Raw genomic sequence first — 13520 nt, forward strand, 5'->3', positions numbered from 1 at the left:
GTCAATAGCTGCTGACATAATAGCAGAAATGTTATCTAAATGTAAGTGCTGCAATGCAGAACATCTTTTCCAGAGACTATACTTTGTCGGATTTCATTAGTACTCGAGAATTTACATCTGCATGGGCTCAGAACAGATTGAGGCCAATGTGTGTGTACTATAAATCCTTTCCCAAGCCGCTCTCTTCCAAGCAACCAGTTTCCTAATGGAGTGACATAGGATCCTTGTAAGACTTTAAGTCTTATTTAGAATATACTAGTAAGTCTAGCACTACCTAATAAGCAATTAAGTTAAGAAACAGACTAGCAGACTTGCGGGTGGAATTTCTGAGATAATCCGAACCTAAGGACAGCAAGTTTCACCACAACTACGATAACTCTCCACTTTGAGAAAATAAAACAAGAATAACTGAGCAAGCATAACCTCCAACACTCTGTTCTGCTTCGTTTCAGTCCTTTGAATTGCTACCTCGATGACCAGATGTCGGTTCATTCAGCAGCCCTGAGCAGAGTACCAGATCCTGTGCTCCTCTTGGCCATACTGAGCATGCAGAGCTAAAGCTGGGGACCCTGCGCCTTTAAGGCGCGCGGGCGAGGCCGAAGAGGTGGGGGACGATACGCCACGCCTATAGGGCGGAGCTACCTCCCAGGACAGGGACGAGCATGGCGTGACATCACGTAAGAATCCAGCCTTGATTGGCGAGAATTTAGAGAGGCCGGCTGAGAGCGAAGGAGGCGGGTCTGGTTGCCGTGGTGACCGGCTGCCCTGCGGTCGCCTGGTAACGGCGGCGACTGTGCGGTCCGTGGGGTGCGGGCGGCGGAGGCCGCAGAGATCCTGGCCCGAGCCCAGCCGGGCGCTGGGGGTCTGAGCAGGGATGGCCGCCGCGGCCGCGGTGATCCCGCCGTCGGGCTTGGACGATGGGGTGTCTCGGGCTCGCGGGGAAGGCGCAGGGGAGGCTGTGGTGGAGCGCGGGCCGGGAGCGGCCTACCACATGTTCGTGGTGATGGAAGACTTAGTGGAGAAGCTGAAGCTGCTCCGCTACGAGGAGGAGCTACTCCGAAAGAGCAATCTGAAGCCCCCGTCCAGGTGCGTGCCTTGCCCCCAGCCCCGGGTGCTGGCTGGGCCCCAGGGGGACGCTCCCCCTAGGTGAGGCGAAGACCCCCGCGCTGGGGTCCGCACATCCCTTCCTGTCTTATGTGCTCAGGAAGGAAACTTCCGCACAGAGGAAGGTGGAGTTTTTCAGACTTGATCATTTGGTGGAGAAAGTAAACAAGTTTTTTAATGACAGGGAGGCCTGGGGAAGACAGTCCGTCCATTCAAAACAGACACGCACCGTCTACCAAACACAAATCTTGTTTTAAATGTAATAAAATACCCAAAGTAGAAAGGGTAGAAATACCCGATCTCTAGAGATGGGCGCCCTTATCATTTCGATCTCTTTCTAGTTTTTGTTTTCCTTTGCTAGACTTTGTAAACTAACAACTGTGAATATTTAGGACATTTCCGAGCAGCATTTGTTATGTAGTAAGTAAACTTGTGGGCTAATTACTATGGTTCAAACGACTTAGTGCTTTTGCAACAACAATACTCTTAGAAACTAGGAAGTGGAGAAGGCAAATGAAGTAAGTGTTAGAATGACCCTCATTATAGGACCTAAAGTTCCTGCTTGTGGTGGTGGGGAAAGTTTGGAATATCCCCAAGGAATATTCCTTTAGTTGTCAAGAGTGATAGACAAAACTTCCTCATGTAATCATGGTAGCTTAGTGATAACTGTGTTTTATTGCTTTTCCTTCCCTCTAAAGCCTGTGTTTGTTTTATTCTGTAAGAAGAAATTAAAAAGAGTTATTTATCGTACTTTGACCATCTATGGGTAGGCACATATAATTTCTCTTGGCAGTTTTGAGCTCTTACTCTCTTCCAGACAGGTCTGGAAGGATTCTTAGGCTTCTATAAAATCTGTCCAAAATGCTAAGTTAGTCTGTAAAAGGAGAAAAATTAGAGAAGAAAGATTATGTTGATCCTGATCCACAATAAAAGTTTTTGGATTGGGATTATTATTTAAAATAAATTGGTCATAGTAATATAGATGGCCAACATTTTTGGTAGGGATAGAAGTGTTAAGTTTTTCAAATGTATTTGTCAAACAAAGGGGAAAATGGATTTACTATTAATAGTAATATTATTAATGAACTCTTATTAATACCTTGCTGTACTGAAACTCAAAGCTTGAGCAAGACACTGGGCTAGGTGTCACCATCAGACTAGCACGTGAGCATCGCCTGGCAATGTAGGAAGAAGTTGCCAAGGCTGTTGTCTAGGTCTGCCTTCTCAGAAGGTCTGGAGGCAAACCATCTGTGGGTGATTCTGATGTACCTTCATGCTGGAGAATCACCATCACAGGTCCACAGTATCTGTCAGTGTCCCTTCCTCTGTCCTTGAGGAGTGACAATTGTTAAGGAATAAACAGTTGTTGGTGAGTCAATTCCTTGTAAACCTGTGCCTGCACATTTATACTTTCTAGATGCAAAAAGTTTAGAAAATAGAAGTATAGATCACTGATTCTTATGTAATTGATTTTATACACGCACACACACACACGCGCGCATTTAAAAACATAAGTCATTAGTCTCTTTAAATTCATATTATGTGTGTGTGTGTGTGTGTGTGTGTGTGTGTAATAGTGATAGCAACATAAAGAAAACAAAGCAGATCTGTGATTCACCCTTTGAATGATGCTAGTTGTACCTTTTATGTCCTCCTTAGCTCTGTACAAATCACACCCTCATGGGAACATATCTAGGACAGTAATGGAATTAACAAAGTGCAGCAGTGGTGATGCGGGGGGACCTCATGGAGGTTCTTGTTCCTTTCTGAAACCCTGCACCATCTAAGTTGGGAACCTCTGAAATGTACCTGTGTAGGGTTCCATTCCCATAAGTTATGGTTGTGCAGGACTGAGGGAAGATGCTCCTGGCAGCACTTTAAGGAGTTGATTGGAATATGCAGCTAAGATGCTTGGCATAGCAGATAGGCTACAACCAGTAAAAACATGCTGTTATTATTCTCTTCAAGTCCACAATTGCCACTGGGGTGGGGGGGACTTACTGATGACCAGTTAATTGATTTTGACCAAGCTTCATGCCATTCTAAAAAATTACTACCTTCTATTCCCTGGTTGTAGGGGTTTTTGATAAAATATTTTGTGTACTGTAGGGATTGTCCCTTGATACTGGCTCAAAACCTTCTGAGTGCTGTGAATCACTAGATAGTTCAAGAGTATTCATGAAGGATGCTTGAGGGAAAATTAGCAACTTTGAACTCGTCTGTGTGACTTATGCACTGTTGACTTGCTTAGCTTATGCATCCAATCCTCCCTCCCTTTGAAACAGACACTACTTTGCTCTGCCTACCAACCCCGGTGAGCAGTTCTACATGTTTTGCACTCTTGCTGCGTGGCTGATCAACAAAACTGGCCGTGCCTTTGAGCAGCCTCAAGAATACGACGATCCCAATGCAACTATATCTAATATACTCTCTGAGCTTCGCTCTTTTGTAAGTGAGATACTCTCTTCTTCCAGTTCTCAGACTGTGGATTTCAATAGTAGCAATTGAATAACAGGTGCTAGCCTTTGAGAGGACTCTTGGAAGAGTGGACACAGACTGATGATTGACTGATAGGAGTGATTTTTAAATTTATTTTAAAGTAAGACCTTCCCAGAATGGTTGATACTATATGTAACATGATTTCCACTTCTAAAAAGGTTACTATAGACTCTCTTTAAGCTAAATTAATAATAATTTTCTTAAGTTTTGTAAGCCTCAAAAGTAAATTCTTAGGTAGTTGGTTAGCTCTTCCCCTTAAGGGATGATTCAGAGTATAAAGGAAACAACATACTTTGAAAGGATTTTGGATTTGTTAGATTTCTCACTTGTACTTTTGTTTCTGACTTTTCCTGGGGAAAGGCAAGAAGAAGGCATTTTTGACACAGGTTGCTAGTATTGATAAGTGAATCACTGTGTCCTTTTTTAAAAAAGCCAGGAGTTGCTGATAACTTTTCAGTACTGATTTGTTTCCCTGCCCCTTTACATACATATACACATATGTATATGTATATTTGAAATTACAGAAAGTCAGGTCTTTAGTTCTGTATGGAGGCTATAGTACATTCTTTGAAAAAGAGACAATAAATTAGGATATTAAAAAAGGACAGAGGAAAGATTTGCTGGTTTCTAGATTGAACACGGTTACAGAGGTCACCCCTGCAGTCTACTTCTGGATTTTCCTCAGGTGTGCTGGGGAACACAGAGCAGCAGGGTTAAGCTTGCATGTCCCATTCTCCACAGTCAGCAGTCTAGCTGCTTATGTGAATCCTAGTTCTTGACCAAGCTGGGCCTGAGGCAGTCACAAGGGTGGGCTAAGGGTGCGTGGACCTGAGAGGTCTGGGAAGCCTTGCGATGGGGGTGTAAGTGCCTTTTAATCTGGTACTTTGAACAAAAACTATCTGTATTTTCCTTTGTGTAAATGTATCAGTGGACTGAAAAGACTTAAGAAATGAATGCCTAAAGGGATTATCTTTATCTTGTGATTTGAAAAGTGGAAAAATTATACATGTGCTCAGCAGTTCTTTCTGAAATACTCTTGACTTCTGGGATGTAACTAACAAATAATGTCTCTATCTTTTCAGGGGAGGACTGCAGACTTTCCCCCTTCAAAATTAAAGTCTGGTTACGGGGAACAAGTGTGCTATGTTCTTGATTGCTTAGCTGAAGAAGCATTAAAATATATTGGTTTCACTTGGAAAAGGTAAACGATTACCACACAGACAATATTGATATTACGGACTTAATGGGTTTTGTTGTTGTTATTTGCTTGTTTGTCTTGTTTGTTTCTGAAGTCTGATTAAACTGACTGATCTAAACTGACAATGGCACTAAAGATTAAGTGTAGACAAAATCAGAATGCTTTCCAAATCTATTCTGAAATGATGTCATCCATTCCAGTGCCTCTCCTCTTTGTAATTATTGTAATACTTGCCAATTTGGAGAAACTTTCTAAGTTCTCTGTGCTTGTATTTATTTATACCCACAGCCATTGTGTGTGCATGTCGAGGGAACTGAAAGCTCATATGTAAGTGGGAAGGAATTAATATAGTACTGTGAGTGTGGGACTTTCTTTTCCCCATGCTCAGTGGCAAAAATAACACTGAAGAAGCCACGTGACATCATCTTGTCCATGGCTTTTCTCTGCTCTGGAAGCACATTGTTTATTTTTTATGATATTGAAATAATTTATTTACAGGTATAACTTTGTTGCTACAAATTCATCATTTGTATTCTTTGGTAATTAGCATTGTACTTAGTTCATCATATATGTTCAGTATATATTGATGGATAAATAAAATCAGAAGCTATTGCTTTTATAGGGTATGATGAAAATACATACATTTCATCTTTTGAAAGCTGATAGACTAGATTTTATTTACTGATTATTAGATATCATTTATTCATAAATTAGAATGTAGAACATGATGCAAATAAAATACGACTTAGCATTGGTGTTTAGATTTGAACAAATTTCTGCAGCTAAAAAGAGATATATATTATTCCATGCTAATATATTTAAACATACACAATTACATTTATGTAAAATCTACTTCCTTTTAGTAAGTACTTCTAAAACTTAAAAAATATGTTTGTGGGTGTTTGTATGTATGTGTGTATATACAAGAAACATATTTAAGAATAGTTATGCCCATATGTATAACACCAATGAAAGAAAAGAAGGCACAGAATTTGAAAGAGAACAAGGAGGTGGATATATGGGAGGGTTTGAAGGGAAGAAAGAGGAGGGGGATGATATAATCTCACAATATTATTAAAACTTACCGAATTTAAGCTGTCATTGGATTTAAGCATATTCAATAACTGATTTCCATTTACTTTCAAGGTAAGACATGGCAATTTCCTTTGTTTCAACCCAAACATTTCCATCCTGTTCATTGTAAAGAGTGACTCTGCAATCCCTAATACTGCTGGTTAGATTTCAAGAAAAGATCAATTACATATTGTGCTGCCCTAGTTTGTTAGTTACTAAATGTATCTCAGTGTATCATTGTTGCATTGCAAGCTCTTACTGTTTCAACACTATTCAATTTGTACCTTCTTTGTTTCTAGTGTAATCTTTGTCTTGGCCTGTAGATTTTGACTTGGGTAATTTGTAGGAACTGTATATACATGGTTCTCCATATATACAAGAAAACAAAACTATCACCTATGTAATATATAAATTACACAGAACTTTCTTATTTATAGGTTATTTTTATTCCTAACTATTTCAAATGATTTTTAGAAGGACTTTGTTTTTGAGATAATTATATAATTCTAACTCATGAAAATTGGGAAATTTATCATAGAAGATTGAATTGGTTCATAATATTCTTTCCTTTCTATTACATGTTAAACTGTATAGTTAAACTGTTTTAGTTATGTTTTTAGAATTAGTTATCACAATAAATGCAAATATGTCTGGGTATTTTTAATGTGGAAATAAGTAGATCTTCAGGCAGAAATGGTTGTCCAACACTTTAGTGTTAGAACCACTAACTGGACTTTAGAAATCAAAATTGATCTTGCTGTCTGTATAAAAATAAACTGCATATTTGAGCAATATGAATTGAAAATTAAAACTATAGACATACTAAAAGATCAGAGAGATATAGGAGGTGTGGCTCATGGGAATACTTTAAATATGTAATATTAAATCAAATGTCTGGACAGGAAAATGTGGCCAAAGTAAGAATTATAACAGTCAAGCCGGGCGTGGTGGCATATGCCTTTAATCCCAGCACTCTGGAGGCAGAGGCAGGCAGATTTCTGAGTTCGAGGCCAGCCTGGTCCACAAAATGAGTTCCAGGACAGCCAGAGCTATACAGAGAAACCCTGTCTCCAAAAAAAAAAAAAAAAAAAAAGAAAGAAAGAAAGTTATAGCAGTCTTTACTATTTACAATTCTAAGTAGTGAAATTAGGGAACAGATTAGGTAAATATTAATTTTCTTAATTTATAAAAGTTAAAGAGTGTAAATGTTTCACTAAAAAAGAATCATCAATTAAAATATATAAAGTTACTCAATCACTTTTATGCTTAACAAATTTAAAGAAACTCTGATATTTTTCACTTGTTAATTGGCACATATTAATTTAGGCATATTGGTAAAACTATTGAAACAGTCCTCACTATTCTTGGGAGTATTAATTAGGATAGCATTTTGGAAGCCAATTTTGGTAGTTTGGTAAAACAATAAATAACAATTACAAAGTCATTGATGTAGTCATCCTACATGGACAAATTTATTTTAAAAGATCTGTCTAGTAATAAATTTACAAATATGATCTTTACATTTTATATAGCAAACAATAGATATGACCCTAATGTTTAGTCACAGGCTGAGAGTTTAATTGTAGAACTGCTGTACAGTGGAATGTAATGCATATGATATTATGTGTTATGTGAGTGTGTATGAGTGAACATGTTAGATAATAGTAGAGTCAACATTTATTTTTGTAAGTGTACTTTTTACATCTAGTGGTAGATGTCTTTGCTTTTTTTAACATTGAAGTTTTGGAGAAAACACAGTAGATTCACTGGAGAATAACAAAGGCAACGGTCCCACATGAAGCATCTTTAATTTTTAGTAGGACACTTTTGGTCTTACCAAAAAATTTTTTCCAATTTTTTATTAGGTATTTACTTCATTTACATTTCAAATGTTATCCCAAAAGTCCCCTATACCTTCCCCCCACCGCCACTCCCCTACCCACTCATTCCCACTTCTTGGCCCTGGTGTTCCCCTATACTGGGGCATATAAAGTTTGCAAGACCAAGGGGCCTCTCTTCTCAATGATGGCTGACTAGGCCATCTTCTGCTACATATGCAGCTAGAGACACAAGCTCAGGGGGTACTGGTTAGTTCATATTGTTGTTCCACCTATAGGGTTGCAGACCCCTTCAGCTCCTTGGGTACTTTCTCTAGCTCCTCCATTGGGGGCCCTGTGTTCCATCCAATAGCTGACTGTGAGCATCCACTTCTCAAACTAAAAATTTTTAAGCATTCAATAAATCTTTTTATTTCAGGCCATCATACCCAGTGGAAGAACTAGAAGAAGAAACTGTTCCAGAAGATGATGCCGAGCTAACATTAAGTAAAGTGGATGAAGAATTTGTGGTAAGTGTGTAGCCCAGCTGCCCTACACTCTTGCCTTTGACTTGCTCTCCCTCCGCTAACTCTCCTACTGTGTTTGTCTGGAATGTGTTTTGTTTCTAAGTGCAGTGCCATCATCAGCCCTCAGGCCTTTGTTTAAGTTAATATTTATGGTCTTGAGTCAACTTCAGAAGAGATTCTAAGTGTGTGTGTGTGTGTGTGTGTGTGTGTCACCAGTTATATGAATAACGTTTATCAACAAACATGTATGATCTTAAAAGCAATAACTTGCAAAAAATTTAGAACACAAAAATAGCACTCAGTTCATGTTTGGCTGAATGTAGTGATGCATACCTATGATCCCAGATTTGGGAGTCAAAGTTGAGCTGAATACTTTAGAATGAATACTTTAGAATGTGTCCACATAGTCTGAACTGGACACAGGATGGGGCAAAGAACGTATGTAGTGTTTTTCTGTCACAAACCAACTGAAGATTTCATGTTTTTTTTTTTTTAGCCAGTACATAATCCACTCCATATTTCAGAATAAATAAACTATATAAGCTATAAATTTTCTAGTTGTTGAATTATCTTAATATTACAAGTTAATTAATAACCATTTAATAAATTGGATTATATCCAAACAGAATCTTGTGTAGCTGATATGACTTATTTACAGACAATAGTAACATGAGAATGACAATTTGTGCTTTGTTTTACAAAATTAGCTGTCATCATGACCATCACTATATAAAATATGTAATAGTAACAGTATATTAATATTTGTTATAAATAGAATAATTATGGTAGACTCTGTTTAATATTTTGTTAGTTTTTTAAAGTATTTTAATGTATATTTAATTAGAAGTATAAAGGATACTTTTAACCATATTAAAATACATGACTCTGCATGACTTTTGCTCATTTTTTTAGCCCCAAGGCTGAATGTCCCTCTAGCCAGGCTAGCCGAGCACATTCACTGTATAGCCATAGCAAGTCTGGCCTCTGGTTCTTAACCTGACCACAATAAAACCAGTCAGCTTAAAAATATTTTTAATATGATAAAATTTGAAAGTCAAGGCAGAAAAATGTAGTCATCAATTCTTCATGCAGCTGTTGAAACGCTGTTGTGTAGAAGGCAGTTGATAGCTCATGGTCTGGAATCTGAAAGCAAGACGGTACTGTATGTGACCCAGGAACTTTGAGAAATCAGAAATCGTAGCTTCTGGGGTTGAGTGGGGTGTAGGTTCAGGTAAACTGGAAAGATAATTGGGGCATTTAAAGAGGTTTAGACTTTATTGTTCAATAGACTTTCCACTCAGGACCAGAAAAAATATCCTCATCTATTCTCATTTATTTAGTTATATTCACATTTACTTAGTTATTTCCATTGTCTTTTTAATAACTAATAGTGTATTAGTCTGTACTTGTACCTAGTATACCAACATTTAATTTCAAAATTGTCACTCAAAAATACTAGTCAAAGAGAAAGTACCCAAGGAGCTGAAGGGGGCTGCAACCCTGTAGGTGGAACAACAATATGAACTAACCAGTACCCCCTGAGCTCGTGTCTCTAGCTGCATATGTAGCAGAAGATGGCCTAGTCGGCCATCAATGGAGGAGAGGCCCTTGGTATTGCGAAGATAATATGCCCCAATACAGGGGAATGCCAGGGCCAGGAAGCAGGAGTGGGTGGGTTGGGGAGCAGGGTGGAGGTGGGGAGGGTATAGGGGACTTTCAGGAGGGGAAACTAGGAAAGGGGATAGCATTTGAAATGTAAATGAAGAAAACATCTAATAAAAAAGAGTTAAAAAAAAAATGCTAGTTAAAGGAAAGAAAAAAAGGCTATTCCTCAGGAGGGGAGCTAAGAGGATGCTGTCTCGCCTTGTTCTCTCTCATGGCCCCAGTTTACTGGGCTTCATTTGGGATGTGTCAAGTTTTCAGTATTTGACATAGAATCTCTTAGGATATTGTGTGACTTTTCAAAATCTTAGCAATTTTTTTCTTTGAGCCTTTTAAAGTTTGAAGCAGAATTGTTGAGTTTATAAAATTAGGGAAATAAACTAGGCAGTAGCCTCTTTATACTGTTCTTAAAAACCGGGAAGTGAAGACCAAAGCACAGGCCTCCCTCAGAGCAGGTGCCTCTGGAACCTGTTCGCCTTTGTCAAGCAGCTTGCCATGTCCCCTCTTGTCTTCTACCTCCTCATCCTAGGCTGAGATCCCCTCTCTTCCTTCCCCTGTCATTGTTGCTAAGGAGCGCTGGGTTGGCCTACAAAGCCTTGCAAGGAACCCATCCATCCTGTTTCAGAGCTGTGTGGGTGGGTCACGGATGAAAAGGATCATTTGTGACAAACTGTTGCCTTTATAGAAACTAGGGACCTTCAAATAGAAAGTGACAATCAAAATAAGTCACATTGGCAATTAGTTTTTAAAACTGACAATGATGCAGAGTATTCTTGCTTTATATGATCATATCTTTAGTAACAAGCAGGAAGGGAATTAGTGCCAGTTAAGCATGGAGATGGTAGGAAATCTTTCTGAATTACAGAGATAAATCACTGAGAATCCTAACTTGTTTCAAGCCATTTTTTTCTAAGCTTATGCTTGAGTTCCCTCTGAGTGTTCTCGTCATATTATTTAGTAAGTGAAGTTCTTTTTCTGTGTGTTAGATTCTCTAAGAAGCAGGACCAGTAGAACACACACACACACACACACACACACACACACACACACACACACACATACCTTTAGAAAGAAAGTTTCTGTTTTTGTTTTTGTTTCTTCCCTGGAGCACTGGGGACTGGATTGGAACCCAGGCCTCACACAGACCATGTGAACATTCTCCCCTGAGCTAAGCTACAGTGCCTTTGTAACATGGGCTCTTTGCAAGTTACCCAGAGTTAAGCAGACCTAGAGTACGTGTAGCCCAGGCAGGCCTTAAACTTTTGATAGTCTGCCTCAGCTCCCTGGTCTAACTAGAACCACAAGTTTACACAAGCTTGACTGAGAGACAGTTTTTACATGGAACTGAGTCACGTGACTATGGGGGTGAAAAGTCCCAAGATCTGCTCCTGACCAGTTAGACCCCAGGATAACTCATGGTGTAGATCCTGTGTGACTGGGAAGACAGCAGGAGCACAGTGCTTCAAGTGTCTGAATTTGATACCACAGCAAGCCAGACTGGCGCTCTGGCTTCCAGGAAGGTTGAGGCAGGACCCTCTGTCGGTGCGCTTGTCCTGCTCAGGCCTTCAGGTGGGAGGAGGCACAGCCACCTTGGAAAATACAATCCACTCTACTCAGCTCTATTGATTCAAATATTTATTTCACCTAGAAATACATTCATAGACATATGAATAATGTTTAATAAATTATTTCAGCATCCCATGCTCAATCAAATTGATACATAGAATTAGCCACATATCTCCATCCCATTCCCTTGTCAGCTTGGCCTCTTTTAAGTCACATTTAATCTCCAAATAAAGTCAATAGCAAGATCATAATTCTGATTAAGTATATGACACAAAGTATCTTATATTTATGAAAAAGGTGATAAAAAAGAAAAAAAATACAATTGCAAACAGAAATATGTATGACAATACAATTCTTATTTCTATAAGAAGTTATATAGTTATAAACTACAACTTATAACTACTTCATTCACCACACATTCTGTATTCCCTTTGCCTTCAGCACCTCGGCTGACAGTGGTTATTTACCTGGTGACTTAGCCAACCTTCATTCCTAAAGGCTCTGGGTCATCAGAAGTCTCGTCTGCACTAGGTCATTGTGGTTTTCCATTGAATGTAAACAGAGTGTGGCAGTACTAAAGGATACATTGAAGGGTAGCCTGTATTCCAGACATCCTCAGTCATGCTTCTGTTGTAAGGTAGCATAATTTCCCCTTGCGTCAGGATCAATCATTCCAGCCAGCAGTGACTCTTCTCTTGCCTGTTGATTCAGAAATGTGAGGGGCCCAAAGTATCCAAATAGTGTTCGACCATGCAGCTTAGTAGAGTCATCATTATGTCTCCTAATGGAAGTGTTCTTCCATTTGGAACAAGAACCTGTAGACTAACAGAATAATAAAGTCACAGGAACCAGATGCAAAGATTTTGCTAATGGCTAATTAGAAGTAGTGGTGTCACTAATGTTTGCAGCCCTTAATTCCTGAACCTATGAATGAGGGCTTTGAGAGAAACATTACCATATTCCGATGGTGACTTATGCTATAGTCTGCTATTAAAGCTCTGTCCTGTTAGTGTTCAATAAAGTGCAAGTGCTGGCTGGTCACCTGTGTAAACAGTACTGCTGAGGTCATAGTGACTTTACTGCAACCTTGTTTCCTCCAACAGCAATGAGTCAGGGGCGTTTCAATGTATTAGTCTGGTTGTTGCATAGTACAAACACAGAATACATTCAAGCCACTTTTCAGAAGTTTATTGACACAAGTCAGTTGTGTCTATTCCTCTGTGCCCCCATTATTTCCACCTTAAGTAAAACAAATGTTACCCGAGTGCGTAGAGTATAAACTGTCTTGTGTGTTGCAGAATTCTTTCCATTTCTTCAAGGCTTAGGGGCATATTCTCAAGCCTTACCTTAGTGGAGTAGATCTCAGATAGGACCTTAGAATTTTCATTTCAACAAGTTCCCAGGCAGTACTAATGTAACTGGTCTCAGCATCACGTTTCCAGGTGGCTTACGTTTCTCAAATCTGAAGGTAAAGGTTATCTGTGAAATCTCCCACTGCAACTTTGAACAGTCCAGCTTGTAGAACCGTTTGCTATCCCATACTCACTTTTTGCCTGTTTTGTTTGTGTTTCTATTTACAAGATCATATGACTCAAGGAACAAGTTTTGTTGGCAGCATTATGATGTCCAGTGTCCATACAATTGAGATATTCTTGTTAGATTATTTTTACCTACTATGTCACCACAATGGCATTTCTTTTATATACTAACAGACCCTCCTGCTTATTTCTGTGTATAGAACAGATTGAATCTCAAAGGGTCACTTCCTACCCACACCCCAACAACCAACTGCACTCAGGTGAGGAGCAGTTTGGAATCCCTTTGGGTTGTCCGTTTAAATGGATATGAGGGCTGAACACCACACATTACTATTATTACCTTAACAAGCTTGAGCACCCAGAGTGCTTTGCACTCATAGTGTGAGAAGTGCATCTTCAGTGCTGGAGAGTGGCTCAGTGGCTAAAACCTTGCTGCTCTTCCCAAAGACCTGACCCAGCTTTCTGCCTCCCGTGAGCCCTGGAACACATGTAGCATGCACAGGCACAGATACAGGTACAAATACATAGGAAAACA

The 13520-nt window shown here is 39.3% G+C and overlaps 1 protein-coding gene across 1 annotated transcript in view; it reads left to right on the top strand.

The window, feature by feature from the left end:
- The first annotated feature begins 773 nt into the window (after positions 1-773).
- The window catches only part of Ift57 (intraflagellar transport 57), a 60513-nt gene continuing 47766 nt past the window's right edge, over positions 774-13520 (top strand). The window contains exons 1-4 of the mRNA XM_021209415.2: positions 774-1086; positions 3390-3552; positions 4686-4804; positions 8132-8222. Coding sequence (XP_021065074.1) covers positions 875-1086; positions 3390-3552; positions 4686-4804; positions 8132-8222 — 585 coding nt within the window. The 5' untranslated portion in view covers positions 774-874. The remainder of the gene's footprint in view (positions 1087-3389; positions 3553-4685; positions 4805-8131; positions 8223-13520) is intronic.

The sequence above is a fragment of the Mus pahari genome, chromosome 12, assembly GCF_900095145.1.
Source record: "Mus pahari chromosome 12, PAHARI_EIJ_v1.1, whole genome shotgun sequence".
NCBI lineage: Eukaryota > Metazoa > Chordata > Mammalia > Rodentia > Muridae > Mus > Mus pahari.